Below are 18,679 nucleotides of genomic sequence, written 5' to 3' on the forward strand. Positions count from 1 at the left end.
GGCTATTAAGAATGTTTCATTTTCAGCAGAACTTTAGAAACTTTGCTGGACATATGCAGCAGTTTCTTTTTAAAGGAGTTTCATTATTTCATAATGTTCAAGAATTTGTGCTCAAATTCATACACCGAACATAGATCTGGGACAGCCTTTTTCTCTAGCGAGTTGGTCAGTAGCTGCCTGACATAAAACAGGGTCATTTTCAAGTGAAGTTGTCTGCTGTTCAGGATGGCAGAGATTGCTAGGTTCCCCTGGATAACTAAAGAGAAAGGTGGTGTGGACTTCCAGGAAAGTGTGATGCATCTGTAGCCAGTCCTTGTATCCTCTTGCCACGCTGATCCAAATACTCCCTTTCCTCCGTGCTAGATTCCCAGTCCCTTATTGTTATCCATGGTCGTCTCCTCTGGATCACCCTAGACCCTATTTCAAGCTTTGTGTCTTCTTGCTGTTCATGCTGCCTCCTCCAAATGTTTTTAGGTTCCTCCTACTCATCATACTTTTTCAAGGTCCAGTTCTGTTTCAGACTCTTGTCAACACAAACTTCAGTGGGAAACATAGTTTTGGTGAAGGGAAGATGGAGTGAAGTAGTTGTGGAATTGTGTCTTGTTCAAGATAATTTAAGGTTAATGTACAGGCTACCAGATGGCCAGAGTAGGTGTGTCTCTTACTAAATAAAAATGTTTTTGAGTTAGAAGAAGCACAACAAATCAGACTTTTAAAAGCATAGGTGATGTAATTAGAGTTTTAAATTATTTGGAATATTGAAATACTTTGTAGCATCAGTTTGTACACTCCTCACTCCTCTCTTTCCAAAACCTTTAGATTTCTTTCATGAAACTAGCTACTATAGAGAATATAATTGAAAAGTCTATTTTAAACTGTCAAAAAGTTTTTGACCACTGCATCTAATAGTGACATCAATATGGTTTTATTTCTAGAATTTATATGATTATTTTCTGATAGAGGAAAGAATTCTAAAATAGGGACCTGATATCAATAAATGACAGATGAATTTATTGCTTCAAAACATGTATCCTTTTCATCGGGTTTAAGGCTTTATTTCTATAAGGAGCTTTGATACAGCTCCTACAAAAGGAAAATCAGTTGTTTGGGTTTGTGGTTTTTTTTTTCTTTTACTCATTAAGCAGTTGTCTTTTATATATGTGGTTTATAGGTACAATACAAGCACTTCTTAAGTAAGAAACAACAGCTCTTGATGCTCTTTAAAATCTTTTTTTTCTTGATACAAATAAGTCATATAGATTTGGTCTGTCATTACAAATCAGTGCTCTCATTGCAAAACTGATAAATAATCACAGCATGGTAGAGATGGGAGGTCTGAGAAGGGACCTCTGGAGATCATCTAATCCAAGCTCCCATCTCACAGCAGGGCCAACTAGAGCAGGTTGCTCAAGACCATGTCCAGCCAGGTTTTGAATACTTTCAAGGATAGAGTCTCAACAACCTGCCTGGACAAGCTGTTCTAGTGTTTGGTCACCCCTAAAGTAAAAATATTTGTTTTCTTTTGTACTGGTGCATGGGGTTATTCTTCCCCTGGTAGCAGACTTGGCATTTCCCTTTGCTGGAATTCATGAGATTCCTGTTGGCCCATTTCTCCTGCCTGTTGGTGTTCCTCGGAGTGGTCACACGGCCATCTGGTGTATCAGCTGTCCTTCCAGTTTTGTACCAGAGATGGCTTTTTTGGTAGTGGTGGTTTCAGAACCTATAGTTCAAGTATAGGGGCTGTTCATGTGGTGGACTGTCCTTTAAAAATGCAGTTATTCAGCTAGTTATAAGTCTTGTCGCATTATGGTGCGGATAGTTTTGTCTCTTCAGAGGTATAAGTCTTGGTCTGTCTTACATTCCAGTTTATTAGCAGGTATGTTACTGTATTTTTTTTGTCTTTAGTCAGTAAGCTTGAATTACTTTATATCAGCTGCATAATGGATTAAGGCAAAAAGTAAGGCCAGCCACTTAGGAAACCTGGCCATGACTGCAGTGTGTGCAAATTGCATGGCGTTTTCCCTGGTGTCTTCATTGCTAGTAATACAGGATGGCACAAGGCATGGAAAGCTAAGTAGAAGTTTCAGATAATGCTTTTTACCAGTGACTTCTGGCAAAGATGTTATACTGTAAGCTATAGTGGTTTAGGTATAATGGTATAGAAATGCAGAAAATTTAGCCACATGTGCAATAGCCTGTAGCAGAGGAGAATGGTGGACTGAGGGCAATAATATCTTAAACTGTCTGACAGTGTGCATCACTGACACACAAGTCCCATCTTGACAGGCAAGTTGGCACTACAGTGATTAGACTCATTTTATATCCGTGTAGTCAGCTGAAATGCATTCCCTTAACGCTTCTGATGCTTCCTAGGTCTGTCTTAGTAAAAAGCGGTGTAGTAGAAACACCAAGTCATGACATTTCTATATGCTTCTTAGCTATATATTTCTTATCTCAATGTTGTCAAATCATTAAAAAATGGCAGGTAAATTCCCCCCTCTTTCCAAAGAAAATTAAATGGAAATCCATCTGTGAGGGTTGCATAGTTATTGGTGTGACAGTGGTGTAGTTGTCTGAGGGTAGGAACCTCCCACAGAAATCAGAGTGCTGGATTTGATGGTTATATCTAGCAAGCACATTTTCAGAGTCTCTGTCAAATCCAAGTCTTTCATTAGATACAGGCTCTATCAGTAAAAAGGATAATTTCGTAGACTCCTCTGCATGAAAGAAAGATGTGTTTTGCCACAGTAGTAATATTTTTTTTTTTTCTGAGGCTTGGTGATTATTCTGCAGAATCTTCTGAGACTTTCCTCCCTGCATGCCACTTACAAGCACCTATATTTAGATATCCTGTACAGTAGCAGAGCTCTGCATATAGTGTTGCTCTCATTGCACTGTGCTATGTCATCACTGAACAAATTTTATTGTCAGAGTGAAATCCTTAGTCATCTTAAAAGTATTGTAGGAGTTTTTCATGGACAATGTTACAAGTGCCAACATTTAAATATATGTGATGACAGTGGAAAAGTATGCTGGCTTAATTTTCCTGTAAAGCTGGCATCAATACTTGAAATTTCATCTTTACTTAAAAGGATGTAGGTTCCTTTATGAAGCTTTGAAGTATATAGGTACTTTGGAGTGCCTGTGGGGTATGCATGTGCTGACAGGCAGAAGTATGTTATGTTAGTTACATAGACAAGTTGGAGACATCTGGTCCTCTCCTCAGAAATAGTCAGCTTTATGTTGCTATACACGGAAATTACCTGCATGGGAAAGCTAGTGAACTGTGACCTCTGTTTACTGTATATAACTATCCAGTATTAATGCAGTATGTTATCAGTCAATGTACATTTAAACGTAAGATAGTTTACTCCATGGAAAGTGGAGCAAGCCCCTCTTGACACAGCTTAGACAAAGTTTCTCAAATTTAATTAATTCTCCTTCAAAAGTTGAGCTCAGGCTTAAGTGTGCTAGCAGGGAGCCTATCAGATGTGAATTCGCAAAGCTAACTACTACTACTACATGCTTACTGCCCACAGCCTTACCTGTGTAGACTATCTCAAAGTCCTTAGATTTTCTAGGTAGTCTTTGGAGAGATTTGCCGCCTTCTCAAAAGGATTTTGAGATCCAAACGTGGAGAAATTGAAATGACCATTTAGAACGCTGATTTCTGTGTCCATATCTTATAGTTGTTGCCATTTGTGAAAAAGTTACCTAAGATACCTGTGAACTTCACATATATATCCTTCTTTCACCGCATCCACATAAATCAGTTAAATGCAAAAAAGCTGCATCTGTTACTGTGATTGAGAGTTAACTACTTTCTAATGTACTGGGATTTGATGACTAATACTGATCATGGTATAGAGGTCATAGGTATGTGTTACAAATATAAATTTCCAGCTTTTTTTAATTGGGACCATATATGCATTCTTGCTGGTAGAAGTATAAAAATAGCCTCGATGTCTGGTATTAGGATGAGTGTATTGCAAATATACATGAAAGAAATTGTTATAGAATTAAAGTTCTTTCTTGAAGTTTAGCTGGTCTGTGTCTTTAGAATTTGCTTAGCAAAAATTTGCATACAGCTTTCTTGGGAAAGTGATGGGAAGTGTCTTCCTCTAGTCAAATGTTAGATTTTTATTGTTTTAGTGGGCTCTTTATTGAGCTCTTCATAGGTGAGACCTGCAATTTGTGCTCAGTAGCAAAATGTTGAGCCATTCTGATTACAAAAATCCTAAACCAGCTTTTAATGCAAGTTTTTACTTTAATAATTTCTAAAGTAAAGGAAGGGTAATGGAAGTATTTTTCTCTTTTATTCTGCCTTAAAAACCGTGACTTTGTTACATCAAAAGAAATTTTAAAAACGTTGTTGTGAGTGATGACATAGAAGTGTCTACAGGGGCTTTCCTCAGCAAATGTAAAGTCCGCGGCAGGCAGGTGTGAGGTTGCTCCCCACCATGCTCAGAGCTGGAGAGCTGGTGCAGAGGAACTGCGGTGTAGCTCTCGCCCGGGCCTGCCATGTCCACAGCAGGATTTTTGGCCAGTCACAGACACGACTGAGTGCTGCTTGAGTACTGGCTACCGAGTTCCTAGCTGCACCTTGTTGAAGGAGGGGCAGAGCAAATCTGCCTGCCAGAGGCTATTCAGAGACGTGAATTTAGTGCAGAAGGGCCAAGTTTTAAGCTCAGCTAGAACCTACAGATATTTGCCATGACCTGCATGTCAAGTTTACTTTTTGCTGGGCCACATAACTGCTACTGTGCTTTCTTTAACTTATCACTGGGATGATACCAAGTTCTGCTTTAAGTTGCACATAAAAGTTTCTAACAGTATTTGGGGACCTTACTTGTGAAATACTGTCCCTAAAAAAAAAAAAAGTACTTCCTAATGTGGTGATCAAGTCTCTTATCTTTTTCTACAGTGTTTCACTTGAGCTCATGTAACTCTTCGTTTTTTTTCTTGGGCCCATGTAGTCATTTTTCAAGGGAGGTAAGCTAGTTCTTTGCACCACTTAGTTTGCAGACAGCTCAAAAAGATGTGCCTTTTACTTTCTTACTGAGTAGAGATTGAGAGCTCCCTCTTCAGCCTGTCTGCACCTTAATTCAGCAAGGCAGATAAAGATGAGCAATGGGAAAAGTGGAGGAGAGTTGTTTTCAGCAGCTTGGAGGTAGAGATGCTTCAGTGTGGGCTGGAACTACTTTTACAAAGTTTAGAGACAGGATTTCCCCTAGTCACACCGTGCTTGCTGTTAAGTCTATGTCTTCTAATAATAAAAGAATATGAGAAATGTGGGACTGGCAACAAGGTAACAATTGCAACATTTGTAGGGTAAGCCTAAAGTGTAAGGAGAGTCAGACAAGACAGTTTCCCATTTGTGAAAATTCTGTTGTGCTCGTTATTACTGTTTCTGACCTGTGCTGGGGCTGGTTATCTGTTAGGGAAAAGGTTCTGTCTCCATGTTTTTTTTTATAGAAATAATAACGCCATATAAATAACCACTGTATAATACATTAATAGCTCTTTTTCCTGCCATCCTTACATCTGCTACCGTTTACATGCATGAATTTAAGGACAGGGGCATGCCAGCTATGTAGTTAACTAGTTGATTAGCCCTTGCTTTGTTTTAAAATGTGTAGAGTTTTAAAGTGTGCATGCATGCATGTGACAGTTCAGGAGCAGAGCTCTGGGGAGAACGTCCTTGTCATAGATACTGTTTGCATGATTAACTTAGGGAAAAATGTTGAGAGAGAATACTGAAAGATATTCTGCCTAAAGCCCTGCTTATTTATTAAATGTCAACTTTTATACATAGTGGAATAGAAGACGTTTATACACTAATATATCAGATACTGTGAACCTCGAATGCATGTTAACCTTTATTTTAACACAGTGTGAGGTAATGCAAAAGCAAAGAATTGAAAATACTTCCCATAGTACTGATTACATTTGGGCACTATCTTTGTAAGCGATATCTTGAGGTTCAAAAGTGAATTTGTGACCAAAAATGTTGATTATTAGAAGTTCTGTAAAAACTGAAGAAAAGCTGTCCACAATAGAAAACCTGAAAATAATTACTTGATTTTTTTTTTTTTTTTTTTCCCCCTTAAAGAATCAGAAACCCATGCTAGAATACGCCTCATGCACAGGGAGAGGGGAGTTGTCCTGTAGTATTAGGGTTTATATATTGGAGCTACACTGGATTGGACCTTAAATGTATTCATATTTGCCATTGGTACATACATACCCTTACTTCATTTGATATATTCAGAAGGACATTCTAGCTTCATCTCTAATGTGGATAATTAAATTCTGTTATATTTTTCTTTCTGTCTGACAATACTTACTTGATATAGCCTATTGTCCTGATGGTATTCTCCACAGAAAGAAAGACAGTTTTTTGGTTAGAAACAGGTGGATATAACTTGCTTTTTTATAGCTGGAGCTCTAGATTAATGATTTTGATTTTCTCATTATTCTGTATTTGGCTCTCTGTATGCTTACTTCAAAACCCAAGAGTGTTTATGTTACTTGTAAGTCACAATTAAATTCCTTGGAAGCCTATTTGTTAAATACTCTTTTTTCCAAATGCTTACAGCTTTAAAAAAAAAAAAAATATCTAAGAGAAGCGGTATTTTACATCTTTTAGACCATGCAGTTTTATTTCTGCTTGGAGTACAAAAGACCTGAAATTATTAGCAGTTTAGGATTAAGTAATGTACAAATGTTGATTCACAACATAACTGTAGTTAACCTACTACAGGATAGTGAACTGCAGTATAATGAAGTTCCTCATCTCACAGGAGGAATTTTATCAGGAAACAACATAATAATACCATCAAAAAATTACTTGTTTGTTAATGTTGCTAGGATTTCGCTTGTTGTTAAGGAACAAACAAACATCAGAGATACGGAAGTTTGGTGGGTTTTAAGGTAAAAGCAATTATTAGAAAAGGGGTTCAGAAATCATACATTACAATAAAGTAAAAATGGAAGTAAGCAAAAATAAAAGCTGGGAGGTTGCAATGCTGCTTTATGTAAACAGATTTTGTCTTAATAAAAGCTGCTCAAGTGAAGTCATTGGGTGAGAGGAGTTAGTTTGTATCATAAAAAGTAAAACACATGCCAAGTAGAAAACTCCATTTGATTCTCTTTTTATTATATGCGAATAGGTTGTCTTGTCTGTAGGAACAGACTTGGTAAATGTTTTGTTTTGCCAAAGCCTAAAGTGAGTGCTTAAGCAGGGCAAGATCATTGCAGAGGCTGAAAAGTTTCTTTAGATCCATCTTCCTCGGTGAGAATGTTGAGGAAATATTTAAGAGACTTGTTCATGTGGTGAAATGAGGTTGCTTAGGAGGCTGAGAAGGGATCACACAGAAGGTGCAGGCATAGCAGTTGATACTTCTACCAGGAGCTTCCCTTGCAGGGCTAGACAGTGTTCATTGAAAAGCTACAAGGAATTTAGAAATGCAGTAGCTGAGCTATTGACTAAAATATGCAAATCTCATTAATATGCTGTTCTGGAGAACAGTAGGGTAACAAATGTGCTCATCTTGTTAAACTGCTGTTGGAGTGTACTGATGAAAGAGAATTGAGGAGGTGATTCTGGGAAGTGTAAGTGTGATTTGGCTGGCCTTCCTTACCAATTATATTGATTGCAACAGTAAATTTTAAGGTGGTTATAAAACAACTAAATTATTATGTTTGATAGAGTAAACTGTCTACATAGCAAACTAAATTTCTTTAAACCTCTGAGCAAAATAACAGATACAATAGTGTATTATTAAATTAATTATCCTTCCTTAGATTTCTAGAGAAAATCCCCCGATGAGGTCATTAAAAAAAAAACACCCAAAAAACAAACAAAAAACCCAAAGTAATTTTGAGCATAAGTTAAAACCAGGTGATTAAAAGAAGAAAATACACTAGGAATAACTGCTCTGAGTTTGTTATTAGACAAGCTGGTTGTTAATACAAAGGGGAAAAAGAAGAGTGTGCTTCTTTTCTCTAGTTTGTCAGTTCTCCTTATAAAGGCTGTTATCCGAAGCTCTTTTCTGTACTCTTAGTAATGTAAGTATCTTTTCCCTGTGAACAGTCCTTCTGAAAGGAGAATTAATGAAACGCTATCAGAAGACTTGAGATATAATACTCGAGCTGTTTATTTCTGCTGAAGTGAAACCAGCTGATTTGTGTTAGCTCTGTGTTTAAACTGACGCATCTAATTAACAACCTGGAGGAGTGATGTTAAAAATCCAGTATCCATCTCTGTTAAGAGAGCCAATCACCTGCCCTTTCTGAAACTGCTGTGAGTCCTTCAAGTTCCTGAGTTGACTTGTTTTGTTTCTTACAGAAGAAATAGCTTAGTGTTTGGGGTGGGTGGGAGTGTTAATCATTATTTATTAAAACCTGTTCACAGCCTTGAAAGAACAGACTAAGCTCCAAACAAAACTTCTGTTTGCTAATGACTTAGAGAAGTCTGTGCAAGTCCTTGGACAGTTCTGAAGAGTCCAGCTGGATAACTGGGCAACTTTGTGTCAGCTGGAAGTTGTTGGCATTTTTATGGTGATATATGGAAAGACTAATTAGAAAACTAAGGCATTTCTGAACTTGAAAGCTTTACCAATTTGGCTTAATTGAGGAAGGCAAATGAGAGGTGTAGGCTTGATGGTAACACATATTAAAAGGGACTAACATGTCTTTTTATAGTTCTTTTTGCTTGTTGTGCAAAGAATCCATTGAGGAAAAAAAAGTGACAGGAGATCTGGAGAGATTAGCTGCTTCTCAAGGGACCTTGTAAAATTATAGATGTATAGGAACAGAAGATGGTCTGGACTCAGCAGTCTGGAAAAGGTTCTGATAAATGGCCAGCATGACACAAGCATAGAAAATAAGCTTCATGAGGAAGAGTGGGAGAAGCAATGCAGGGGCTAAAGTGGGCAGATGTCTCCTTGCGAGGTGGGCTCTGTGTTGAAGCCTGGGGCAGAAACCAACTTGGGCTGATCTTTCTGAAGGTGCTGCTCCTTGGCAATTAAGCCTGCTTTGTGCAGTCAGTTACTGAATCACTGATTTGGGAACTGTGCAGTTGAGAGGCAAAGAGCCTAAATCTATTTGAGGGGAAGTATTTTGCCGAGGAAGGAGCTGGACTAAGTTTGTGTTTTGTTCTTAAAACAAGAGTTGCTTTTGTTGTTTTTATTGGGAGGTTTCTTTGTCGGTAAGCAAAGGACTTTTTTGGCTTGAAGGCAAAATTGTTTAGTTGCTCTAAAGGCACATTAATTCTGGCAAGTCAACTTCAGCATAGCAAAAGTTTTAAGAATAAAATTTGAAATATTGTGATTTCACAAGCTAAACCCTGCTTTACAGTAAAATAGTCCATTTTGTTTCAAAACACAAATACAGAAATATGCAGATTGGAAGCAGAATTGTCTGGAAATTAAAAAAAAAAAACAAAACAGGAAAGGTGTATAGGTTAGGGGAAATGCAAGCATATGAAAAAGTTCAGTACTGCTTGTTACAAGTGCTTTTCTTACATAAGTCATTAATGTGATTCTGTTTGTCTTACAACTTAAGAACAAGGTGATTAGCAAATGAAATAGAAAGGAAAGATGTAAAAGTCATTAAGGTAAAAAGGAACATTACTTCTTTTATAATACATAATTAACCTATGAAATTCACTGCCAACCTATACTGTTGAGGTCAAAACCAGAACAGAATTCAAAAATTATTAGAAATACATTTGCATAATGAGAAAATCCACAATTCTATTGTAGGTTTTTCTGTAGGTTTAAAAAGAAAGATCTCTGGGAGTATTGCCAGCTAGTACCTGGTTTTGAAAGGCTGGGGTGGAGAACTCCATGATAAACAGGTTGTATAATTATCTGGCATTACTTGCATTTAACCATAATGTAAGCTTGCTTGACTTATTTATATTCCTCTTTGAGAGCGTATCTCTCTCTGCTTGGCTACAGAAGGAGCTTGGGAAGTTGAAACCTAGAGAGTGCAAGACCGCCTCCTTCCTAGGGTGATGGCTGTTGGCAGACATTTTTCTGTGGTTTTTGTAATAACTTTGAGTATGAAAGCAATTAATTGTATCTATTAATTGTTAAGAAAGGCTGCATATTTCTGTTTTGAATCAGGACTGGGTCGAGTAAGTGCTGTGCATCCCAGTGCTTCAACCGATTCTTTTGGCAGACACATTTTAAAAATGTTTTGTTCACTCTTCTTTGTAGATTAATTAATTCTGATAGATTTGATAAAGAGTATCACATAAATCCACAGTTCCTTATGTTCATGTTAAATGTGATTTTTATTTAGGGAAGAGGGTATTAATTTTATTCTTCAGAATAACTATAATCTCTTGAGCGGTAAAACCTTGTTAATTCTCATGCAGCTAATCCTCAAATAATAATTCACTTTGACTTCACAACAAAAATAACTACTTAAGTCTAAATTATGGTAACTTATTCTGGTTTGGCCTGTAAAGTGTAACTAAAATCCAAATGTATAGATAACTGGAAATTTTTTAGGAACTTTTAATTGTCATCAAAAAGTCACAGTTTCCCAATTAAAAACAAAAAGGGCAAATATTTTTAAAAGTACTGAACATAAAGATTCTAGAAAACTCAGAAATGAAGTTTGGAAAACTATAGCCAAGAATGAATAATATGACGCATTAGTGGTGTTTCTTGACTACACAGAGCTATTAGAATAGTCAACAGAGGCAAGAGTGTTCAGTAAATATTTTTGTTCTGTGCTTGGGAAAAAGGCGGATGTGATGTTCACATAATGGGATGTATGATAACATACTTTTTGTTTTCACTGTAATCAAGGCGAAGTTTAAACAGTAGTTTTACTTAAATTTGGCATTTTTAAATCAGACCTGGATAAATTACATCCATGAGCTCTGAAAGATCAGGCCAGAGAATTGTTGTTTATCATTCATCCAGATTTTTTTTTTATATATATATTTCTTAGAAAACAGAAAAAATTCCAGAAGACTTGGAAAGCACTATGGAGCTGCTTTCTGAGAAATAGGCGTAATCCTATCAATCTGACATTAGTCTTGAGCAAAATAATAAAATTATTGAGGTGATTATTAAATGTACGGTATAGTAATTAATTACAATGATTCCTGGTTCTTGGAAAGTGTTACCATGTTAACTTCAATATTCTTGGTGTAGTTGAGAGTTTGTATCATAAAATAAGAGTTAAATTTAATACAGTTGTGTAACACAGTTGTTTTTTGAAGTGTATAAAAACTACCTGGTAAATTTCATGTAACAAGTGTTGAAGTGATGTTGCCTTGGGATCAGATTTTGGTCTTGTTCTATTTAGGTTTTGATAGTGATATAGGGCTCTAACGGGAGAGTCTTTAAGGCTAAACTCCATCTTCCTGTGGGGCAGGAATGTCCCAGCTGCAGAACAAGCTACTAGGTTGTCCATGCAGTGAGATCTCAAGGGAAGAAGTGTGGTAGGTGGATGAAGGCATTGTTTCAGGCTGAGCTATATCAGTCTCCATTTGTCAAGATTTCCCTAGATAACATTAAATTATTTGTGTTAATATTGACTAAAAGCACAGTTTGGGGAGTGAGTGCTATATAATGAAGAGGACAGGTGACTGTTGTGAAGCAAACTGGATCACACATCTGCTTCTTGTTAACTGTGTTTTGGTACAGGCAGAGAGGAAGTTGTTCTCTAAGACTGAAGGCTGTAAACTGTTTTAGGAAGGTGTGGGAATGCATCCTAGAAAGCGGTAAATGGAAAAAAAGGGTGTGAAAAATCAGTCACTCCGGTGATTGATTATTCAAGAGGTCACTCGTAAGCATGGCAGTTTGGTGATAAGGGTAAAGCCATTGCATGAGTTGTTTCTTTTACCCATCGAGCAAATGGCAGTGGACTGAGAGCTGCAGCTTTGACTCAGGACAATGCTGCACATCACTTGTGCGCCTCCTTCCTTAACTTTCTGTGGCTGACAGCTGCTCCTTGCCTTCTCTTTCCACTCCTGCCTGCACAGTCTATGAAAAGCCAATTCCCTCTGGAAGGTCAATTTAAATGAATGAAGCCTGTTCTTCTCTTCCTCTGTCATGGCATTGTGGGTGACTGTTTGGGCATCTAGTTTCTTTTTGAAGCCTAAATCAGGCTTGTTTTTTCTTGAGCATTGCATCTGTTGCTTCTTTCAGCCAGTATGAAATGCTCTCACAAAAAATACACTTTTGAAACAGAGATGTGTGAGATTTTCCTCACAGTTGCTATGGTCAGAAAAGGGCCTTTTGCTTTCCCTGTGCTGGCTGTAGTTCTGTATTTCCAGAGGTTGAGAAGCTGGCAGTGGATACTCATGTGGCTTCATTTCAGGTGCCAGTAGCAAATCTTTTTAGCACTTCTGTAGTGTCTCTTATAATTTCTGTTGCTGTTTTGCACACTGTTAGCTACAGCGTTATTCTTTAATAACTCACTATTAATAACAATGCAAGAGAGTTATTCATAGTAAAAAAAAAAAAAAGTGAAACTGGTCTGTTAAAGACAACTTTGAATATTCTTCCCATCTGTTTCCTGTGTCACGTGAATTACAGGCATTTTCCTATCTCAGCTTTGCTTTTTGTTGGCCCCTTTCCTCACTTGAAATTTCTACACAGGATTTTAGTAACTTAATAGGAAACTGGCATACATTTGGTAGTATCGGCTTTAAGTGCTGACTTTATGAGATACCTCTGTTCATCACATCTTTTCCTCTGCACTGTCTGCTGTCTTATCTATCTCCTTTGCATTTTCAGACCTGTAGTTTCTCAAAATGTACAGGAGTTTCTCCTTTCTCTATTGTCCCCCTTCCTGAAGACCCCACGCATCCTGGTTTTACTGAGCTATCACTGTGGTGATTATCTTGTCACTATAGTAGCTTAAGTCATGCTAGTTCTGAGCAACGTCCCTTTGTCTTCAGGTTCAGTCTTTCTCATCTCCTTTGCCTCAAGAACTGCCTTTTTATCAATGCAAACTGAATTCTGTCAAAGCTTTCTTTGATTTTTTCATACTATGTATTTGCTTTTCTTGGTTTTATCTTTCAGTTTGGTAATGCAAAGATTATAGTCACTTCTAATACCTGCTATTTAGATGATAGTTTCACTTTGTATAGATGGTCTGAATCTCAGATTCATGCAGCCATGGTTGATAAATTTCTCTGGTTGATGGTGATTTTATATTGCCATGGGTTTTTTTCTGCTTTTTGGGTGTGGGTACAATAGGGTCTTTGCAAGAACTACAACAGACATTAAGCACTGCCCAGTAAGTTTCTTGCCAAGTTGGATGATGCTGAATCAAAGCTTCTGTGTTGCTTTTCCAGTTTCTTTGAAGTTGCAATCTATTCTGGCATTAGACTCACCTAGCACAAGGAATAAGCTGTGTTTGTATTTTGACAGGCATGCTTTGGAGACAGTTGTTAAATATGTCTCTGTATTGCTCTGATCTCCTGTCAGAGAGCAATGTATGAGTTAGCTGGCAGAAGTTCTGAACTGGATGACTGACTTGTTTGTCGTGATGAGCACCAGTTTCTCAGGATGCTCATCTTTGCAGCCTGGGATACATGAGATGCTTACTTTAAAGTGTTTGTCATAACAGTCAGTCTGATGTGATCTCAAGCCCCAGGTCCATCTTACTCATAGTTTGTGGTAGTTTGATTTGAAGCAGTGCTCTCATGTGCCAGCATCCAGCTCTAAAATGTTTCTCAGTGCTGGTATGACAGTTTTCGTGTTTTAGAGACAAGCTCTATTGCTGGAAGTTTAATATGTCAGCTGTGTTTTCTGCTGCAGACTGTTGTTACCAGAACAACTTTTTTATAAGACATGAGTTTTATGAAGATAAATGACTAAATTATGCATTAGATACATCCCATTTTGTGGGTGGGGTGTTGAGAGGTGGTAACAACTGTTTAGTGAATCAAGTGAGGTTGGAAGAAGAATTTAAACAGTGTTTAGTTTGAAGAATTTTGAAATAGTTGAGTCATTTTAAACAAACAAAGATTTAAGGGATGCTTTTGTTAATAAATACTTTCCTGGTGATAGTGACTGGAAATTGAATACGAACTAAGTTCAGAATGCAGGTTTTTCAGGTCGTTCATTATAGGAATTTTTAACACACATACAGTGGATTATCCATGTCTGGAAATCTCCAGAGAAAGACTGCAAATAAAACAAGTGAGGTTCTCACTTAAGTACACCTACAGGTGTTGACACAGCAACTCATTCAGGGTAGATCCTTTCCTCTGTTGCTCAAACAAATAGATTCTGCAGCAGTGGCTCCTTCTGGCTTCAAAATGTGTAAATCAGAGAGGGGTAGGTGGTTGTTCAATTTAGTGTTGTTAGTGTAATTGTAGTTGGTTTTTGTGACTCAGCAGTTTCTTGGCTGAGGCATTGTCATTTTCTGACTTTGTGCTCTGCCACAACACTATGCACTACGTTACCAGACTGCATTTGTCTCAACTGCTATGAATTGATCATCCACCAGCCAGTGACGACCTAATAAGGTTCCCCTCTATTTCTAGTTGAAACCTGCTTTCTCTGTTAAATTTTGTCAAATGAGTCATACTTGCTTTTGTTTAAAATGGCTATATTTTATAGTTTTCACTAATAGTGGTGATGGTGCAGATTGGGCAGGCAAAGTGGGAATTAGTTTTAATAATATCAAATTATACAGTGAGAATTCTTGATTAAAATATGAGCTTCATTTGCATCTTGAACTATGGTTTCTCCTTATACATCATTATTTTGCAGAAGAGATGACACTAATATGTATTTATTTTATTTGTCAAGTATTGACAGAGGCAGCTCTTCTTTCCTTTTAGGAATCTGGGTAAAAATGGCTTATCTAACAGTAGTATTCTATTGGATAAATGCCCACCTCCACGACCACCGCCTCCACCGTACCCTCCCTTGCCAAAGGACAAGTTGAATCCACCTACACCTAGTATTTATGTAAGTAAATCTAATGGTAGAAATACATTGCTGACTGTCTTTTGTAATTGTTTGGATATCTGCATTACATAATGTAATTATTTTAAAGATTCACAATTCATAGCTGAATTCTAATTACAGTGCTCTCCTAACAAGTGTTGCTGGGAAAAATGCTAACTTTAAAGAAAATTTTGAGACATAGTTTGACTCTTAAAGTACTTGTAAATTAAGAATTTCATTAAACAAGGGAAAAGGGCTTCAGAGTATTTTTTTTTTTAAATAGTCAAAATATTAACAGAATAAGCAAAACAGTTCATTAGATACAATGCACAGTATTTCAAATATGTATGTACATTTTTGCAAGTGACAGTTTAGGTATAAATGAGCAAGTAATTAAACTGTCCTAACAATCTGCTTCAAAATATAGTAGAGACAAAAATGAACAAAAGTTGAGGTGATGTTAAGAACAAAATGTCATTAGGAAAAGGCAGGATTTAGTCACATAGTATTTTCCTATGCAAGCATTAAAACGTGTTCTGAAAAACAAAGTTTCATAATAGCTTTATGAAGAGTTTGAGCTAGCTTCCTCTGTAACAGAAGAAGAAATTATAGGATGTGCACTTCCTTGATAAAAGAATAGTAAATTATAGTATGTCCATACAGCCAGTGCGAAAATCTCAGGTTAGCTTTGGTCAGCTCAACTTGGGGACCAGAAGCAGTTGGCACTTTGGTCTGATAACACAAGCAGTCTGCCTGAGACTAGATTAAGTTGGAAGCAATAGTGCTTCCAGGTATTATGTCTGAATTAATCTACCTTATTAAAAATCTGTCGCAGCTTTGTTGAGTCCATACAAATCTGATAAATCACCGTGCTGCAGCATACTGTGTAAATATGCCGGCATGGGTCCCAGTATTTGGAAACTCAGTATTGTGTTTTGTTAATTGAAAGGGATGTTGTCTGCATTTTTACAGATGCATAAAAACAAAAACAAAAACAAAAAAAAGGAGACTATCGCATAAAATTGAGGTCATGGGTGCCCAGAAGCATAAGAAAATCAAATCAACCTTCGTGGTTAACATGACATATACTGTGAGAGTGGTCTTTTTAATTATACTGCTTCTTGTGTACATTATCTGTAGAATTAGCTTTTTTGACTTCTGAATATAAAGTTAGTGTGTTATCTTGCTCTTCAGAGAGTTCTGTAGATTTAAAGAATGTACAAGACTACTGTCAGATAAAGAAATAAACTGCAGGAAACCTGAGCTGCAAAAGCCAAAGCAACTGGGAATAATTCATGCCAAGAAATAAATTGCAGTAACAAATTAATTTCAGGAGTGAACCCAGCTTTTAACATGGAAAGAATTGTATGATGTAGCTGTTCATTCCCCACAGTGCAGTGAAATGGGGAAAATTGCTGTCATCTTTCTGTTGTTTCTCTGATTATTTTTTTTAATTATTCTTTCTTATTTTACAAATAAGAAGTCTAAATTCATCTGACATCTAATATTCCATTATAATTTTACAGTTGGAAAATAAACGAGATGCTTTCTTTCCACCTTTACATCAATTTTGTACAAATCCAAACAACCCTGTTACTGTAATACGTGGCCTTGCTGGAGCGCTTAAATTAGGTAAGTTTACTTTATATGTTTTTTTTACTTTGGGAAAAAGATACGTGTGGGGTTTTTTTTAAAGAAGTTTTTCAGTTCTTTTATTTCTGTAATACTGTATTGCTTGTGTATTCCAAGTAATTAGGATAATGTGTCATTTCTCAGTTTGTTACTGTTTCTAATGTTGATCATCTCTAAAAAAAGCTGCCCAAATCCACCAGATTTTGTTGAGCGCAGAGGGGACCTGAGCTGTGGATATGGAAGCTTACAGATAGACTTTTTTTTTCTTATGAAAACTATGGCTACAGATCTTTGTGCTTAGATTTAATGATCTGTAATCTGACTGTGTACAGTGTTTTGAACTCTGTAGGTGGAAAAACTATCATTGCTGGTAGGAAGTGTGTTATATGATGGATGTGCATTCATCAAACTCTGGTTTGAAAAATACTTCCTATTTAAACATTGTTTGCAGATTTGTTTACACAAGGCATGTAAAATGTTTCTTGGAATATAGTCTATAGAGTATCTGCCAAGTTTTTCTAAGCTTCTACTGTTGTTTGCAGGAAAGCTTTTTGAGTGTTAATCATGAGTGGTAATAATTAACCTACAGGTAGGCTGTGTTATGAAGGCTGGGGAGGGGGGAACACTTCAGATAACTTGTAAGTATTAATTTTCTTGAAAATTTTTATTATTTTAACTGTCACTTATTAATTTTATTCTTCCTAGATCTAGGACTCTTTTCTACTAAGACCTTGGTAGAAGCAAATAATGAACACATAGTAGAAGTAAGGACACAATTACTGCAGCCAGCAGATGAAAACTGGGACCCCACTGGAACAAAGAAAATCTGGCGTTGTGAAAGCAGTAGATCTCATACCACAATTGCTAAATATGCACAGTATCAGGCCTCCTCATTCCAGGAGTCTTTAAGGGTAAGTCCACTGTTATTTTTTAAGATATAATTTACAAACTGTGTACTAATTCTGCAACCAATTAATAATGGCTATTGAAAGAAAATGAATGCTGCTAAGAGGAGGAGACATGCCCATTATCATGAAGAATGCAGGTAAATTTACAGAATCTGTTTTGAATAGAAGGTCAAATAGTATATAGAGTGTTCTTCCCAAATGCTTAATGTAAAACTTATTTTTCTTAATGTAAAACTCCTGGCTATTACATACTTTAAAAGCTTGTGAGCTTAAGCTTTCATATAATAATGTCAAAATTCATATTAAGATATTTAGAACTTAAGATGCTTTTTTTAAACTTGTATTGTTTCTAATTTCACGCATGCTTTGAAATCAGATTTCTTTGTTGTTCATAGTATCCTGATTTAATTTGGATGTGATTTAGAAGTTTACGCTCATACTTGTCTTTTGTTGGGTTCCAAACATAATAGTTTCTGTTCAGTTTAGAAGTTGTTAGATATACATAGCCAAGTGCAATGTTTGAAATGTTATTTTATTGGTATTACTTTATTAATATTTTTGCTGAAGTAGTGACCACATCCTTGGAATTAGCTGTGGGCACTCCTTGGAGACTTACATTGTCTGATGTTATAAAAAGGTTAGGCTAGGGTGGAACTAAGACAAAAATATATTCTTGAACAGTTCTTAATTAGAAAATAGGGAAAAGACCAACCTGGGGAACTGACTATTGCAGTTTTAACCACCATTACACAGAAACAGCAATAGTTTCAGTAAGAAATGAAAGAGAAATTCTAAATTTAAACTTTGTGCATTTAGAGGAAAGGATTAGAAATGAAGAAATTAATTGGTAGTTGAAGAAAAGAGAAGGGGGGGGAATAGTCACAAGGTTTTGAGCAAGACTGATACAGCATGAGGAAATAAAACAGGAATACTATTGGGAAGTGGGGACCACTGAAGTCATCAAGAGCTTGGAACATAAATGGGATTTTTCTTCCTCTGCGTTGGTAATAAATTTAAGTAGGATGTCAGCTGAAGTTTTCTGGTGCCCTTGAACAGTTGCACCAGCATTGCAGTCTTGTACATCATTCCAGGGGGCCTGGAGAACATTAGTTCGCTGGAATATTATATATATACATGTTTAATAACATACATAATTAATCCCATACCAACTTGTCAACAGGAAAGCCTCAGCTTTGGATTTGC

The 18,679-nt window shown here is 36.7% G+C and overlaps 1 protein-coding gene across 19 annotated transcripts in view; it reads left to right on the forward strand.

Moving 5' to 3' along the window:
• KDM6A (lysine demethylase 6A) overlaps nucleotides 1–18,679 on the forward strand; it is a 125,311-nt gene that overhangs the window by 90,016 nt on the left and 16,616 nt on the right. For all 19 annotated transcript variants that reach the window (XR_003399120.1, XR_003399124.1, XM_026855849.1 and 16 more), the window contains 3 exons: nucleotides 14,828–14,957; nucleotides 16,463–16,568; nucleotides 17,274–17,479. Coding sequence is in view for 17 of the 19 variants with exons in the window: in XM_026855849.1 (XP_026711650.1) it covers nucleotides 14,828–14,957; nucleotides 16,463–16,568; nucleotides 17,274–17,479 (442 nt within the window). In the remaining 2 variants the exon portion in view is untranslated. The remainder of the gene's footprint in view (nucleotides 1–14,827; nucleotides 14,958–16,462; nucleotides 16,569–17,273; nucleotides 17,480–18,679) is intronic.

This window comes from Athene cunicularia (genome assembly GCF_003259725.1).
Source record: "Athene cunicularia isolate RWA chromosome 1 unlocalized genomic scaffold, athCun1 chr1_part1, whole genome shotgun sequence".
Lineage (NCBI taxonomy): Eukaryota > Metazoa > Chordata > Aves > Strigiformes > Strigidae > Athene > Athene cunicularia.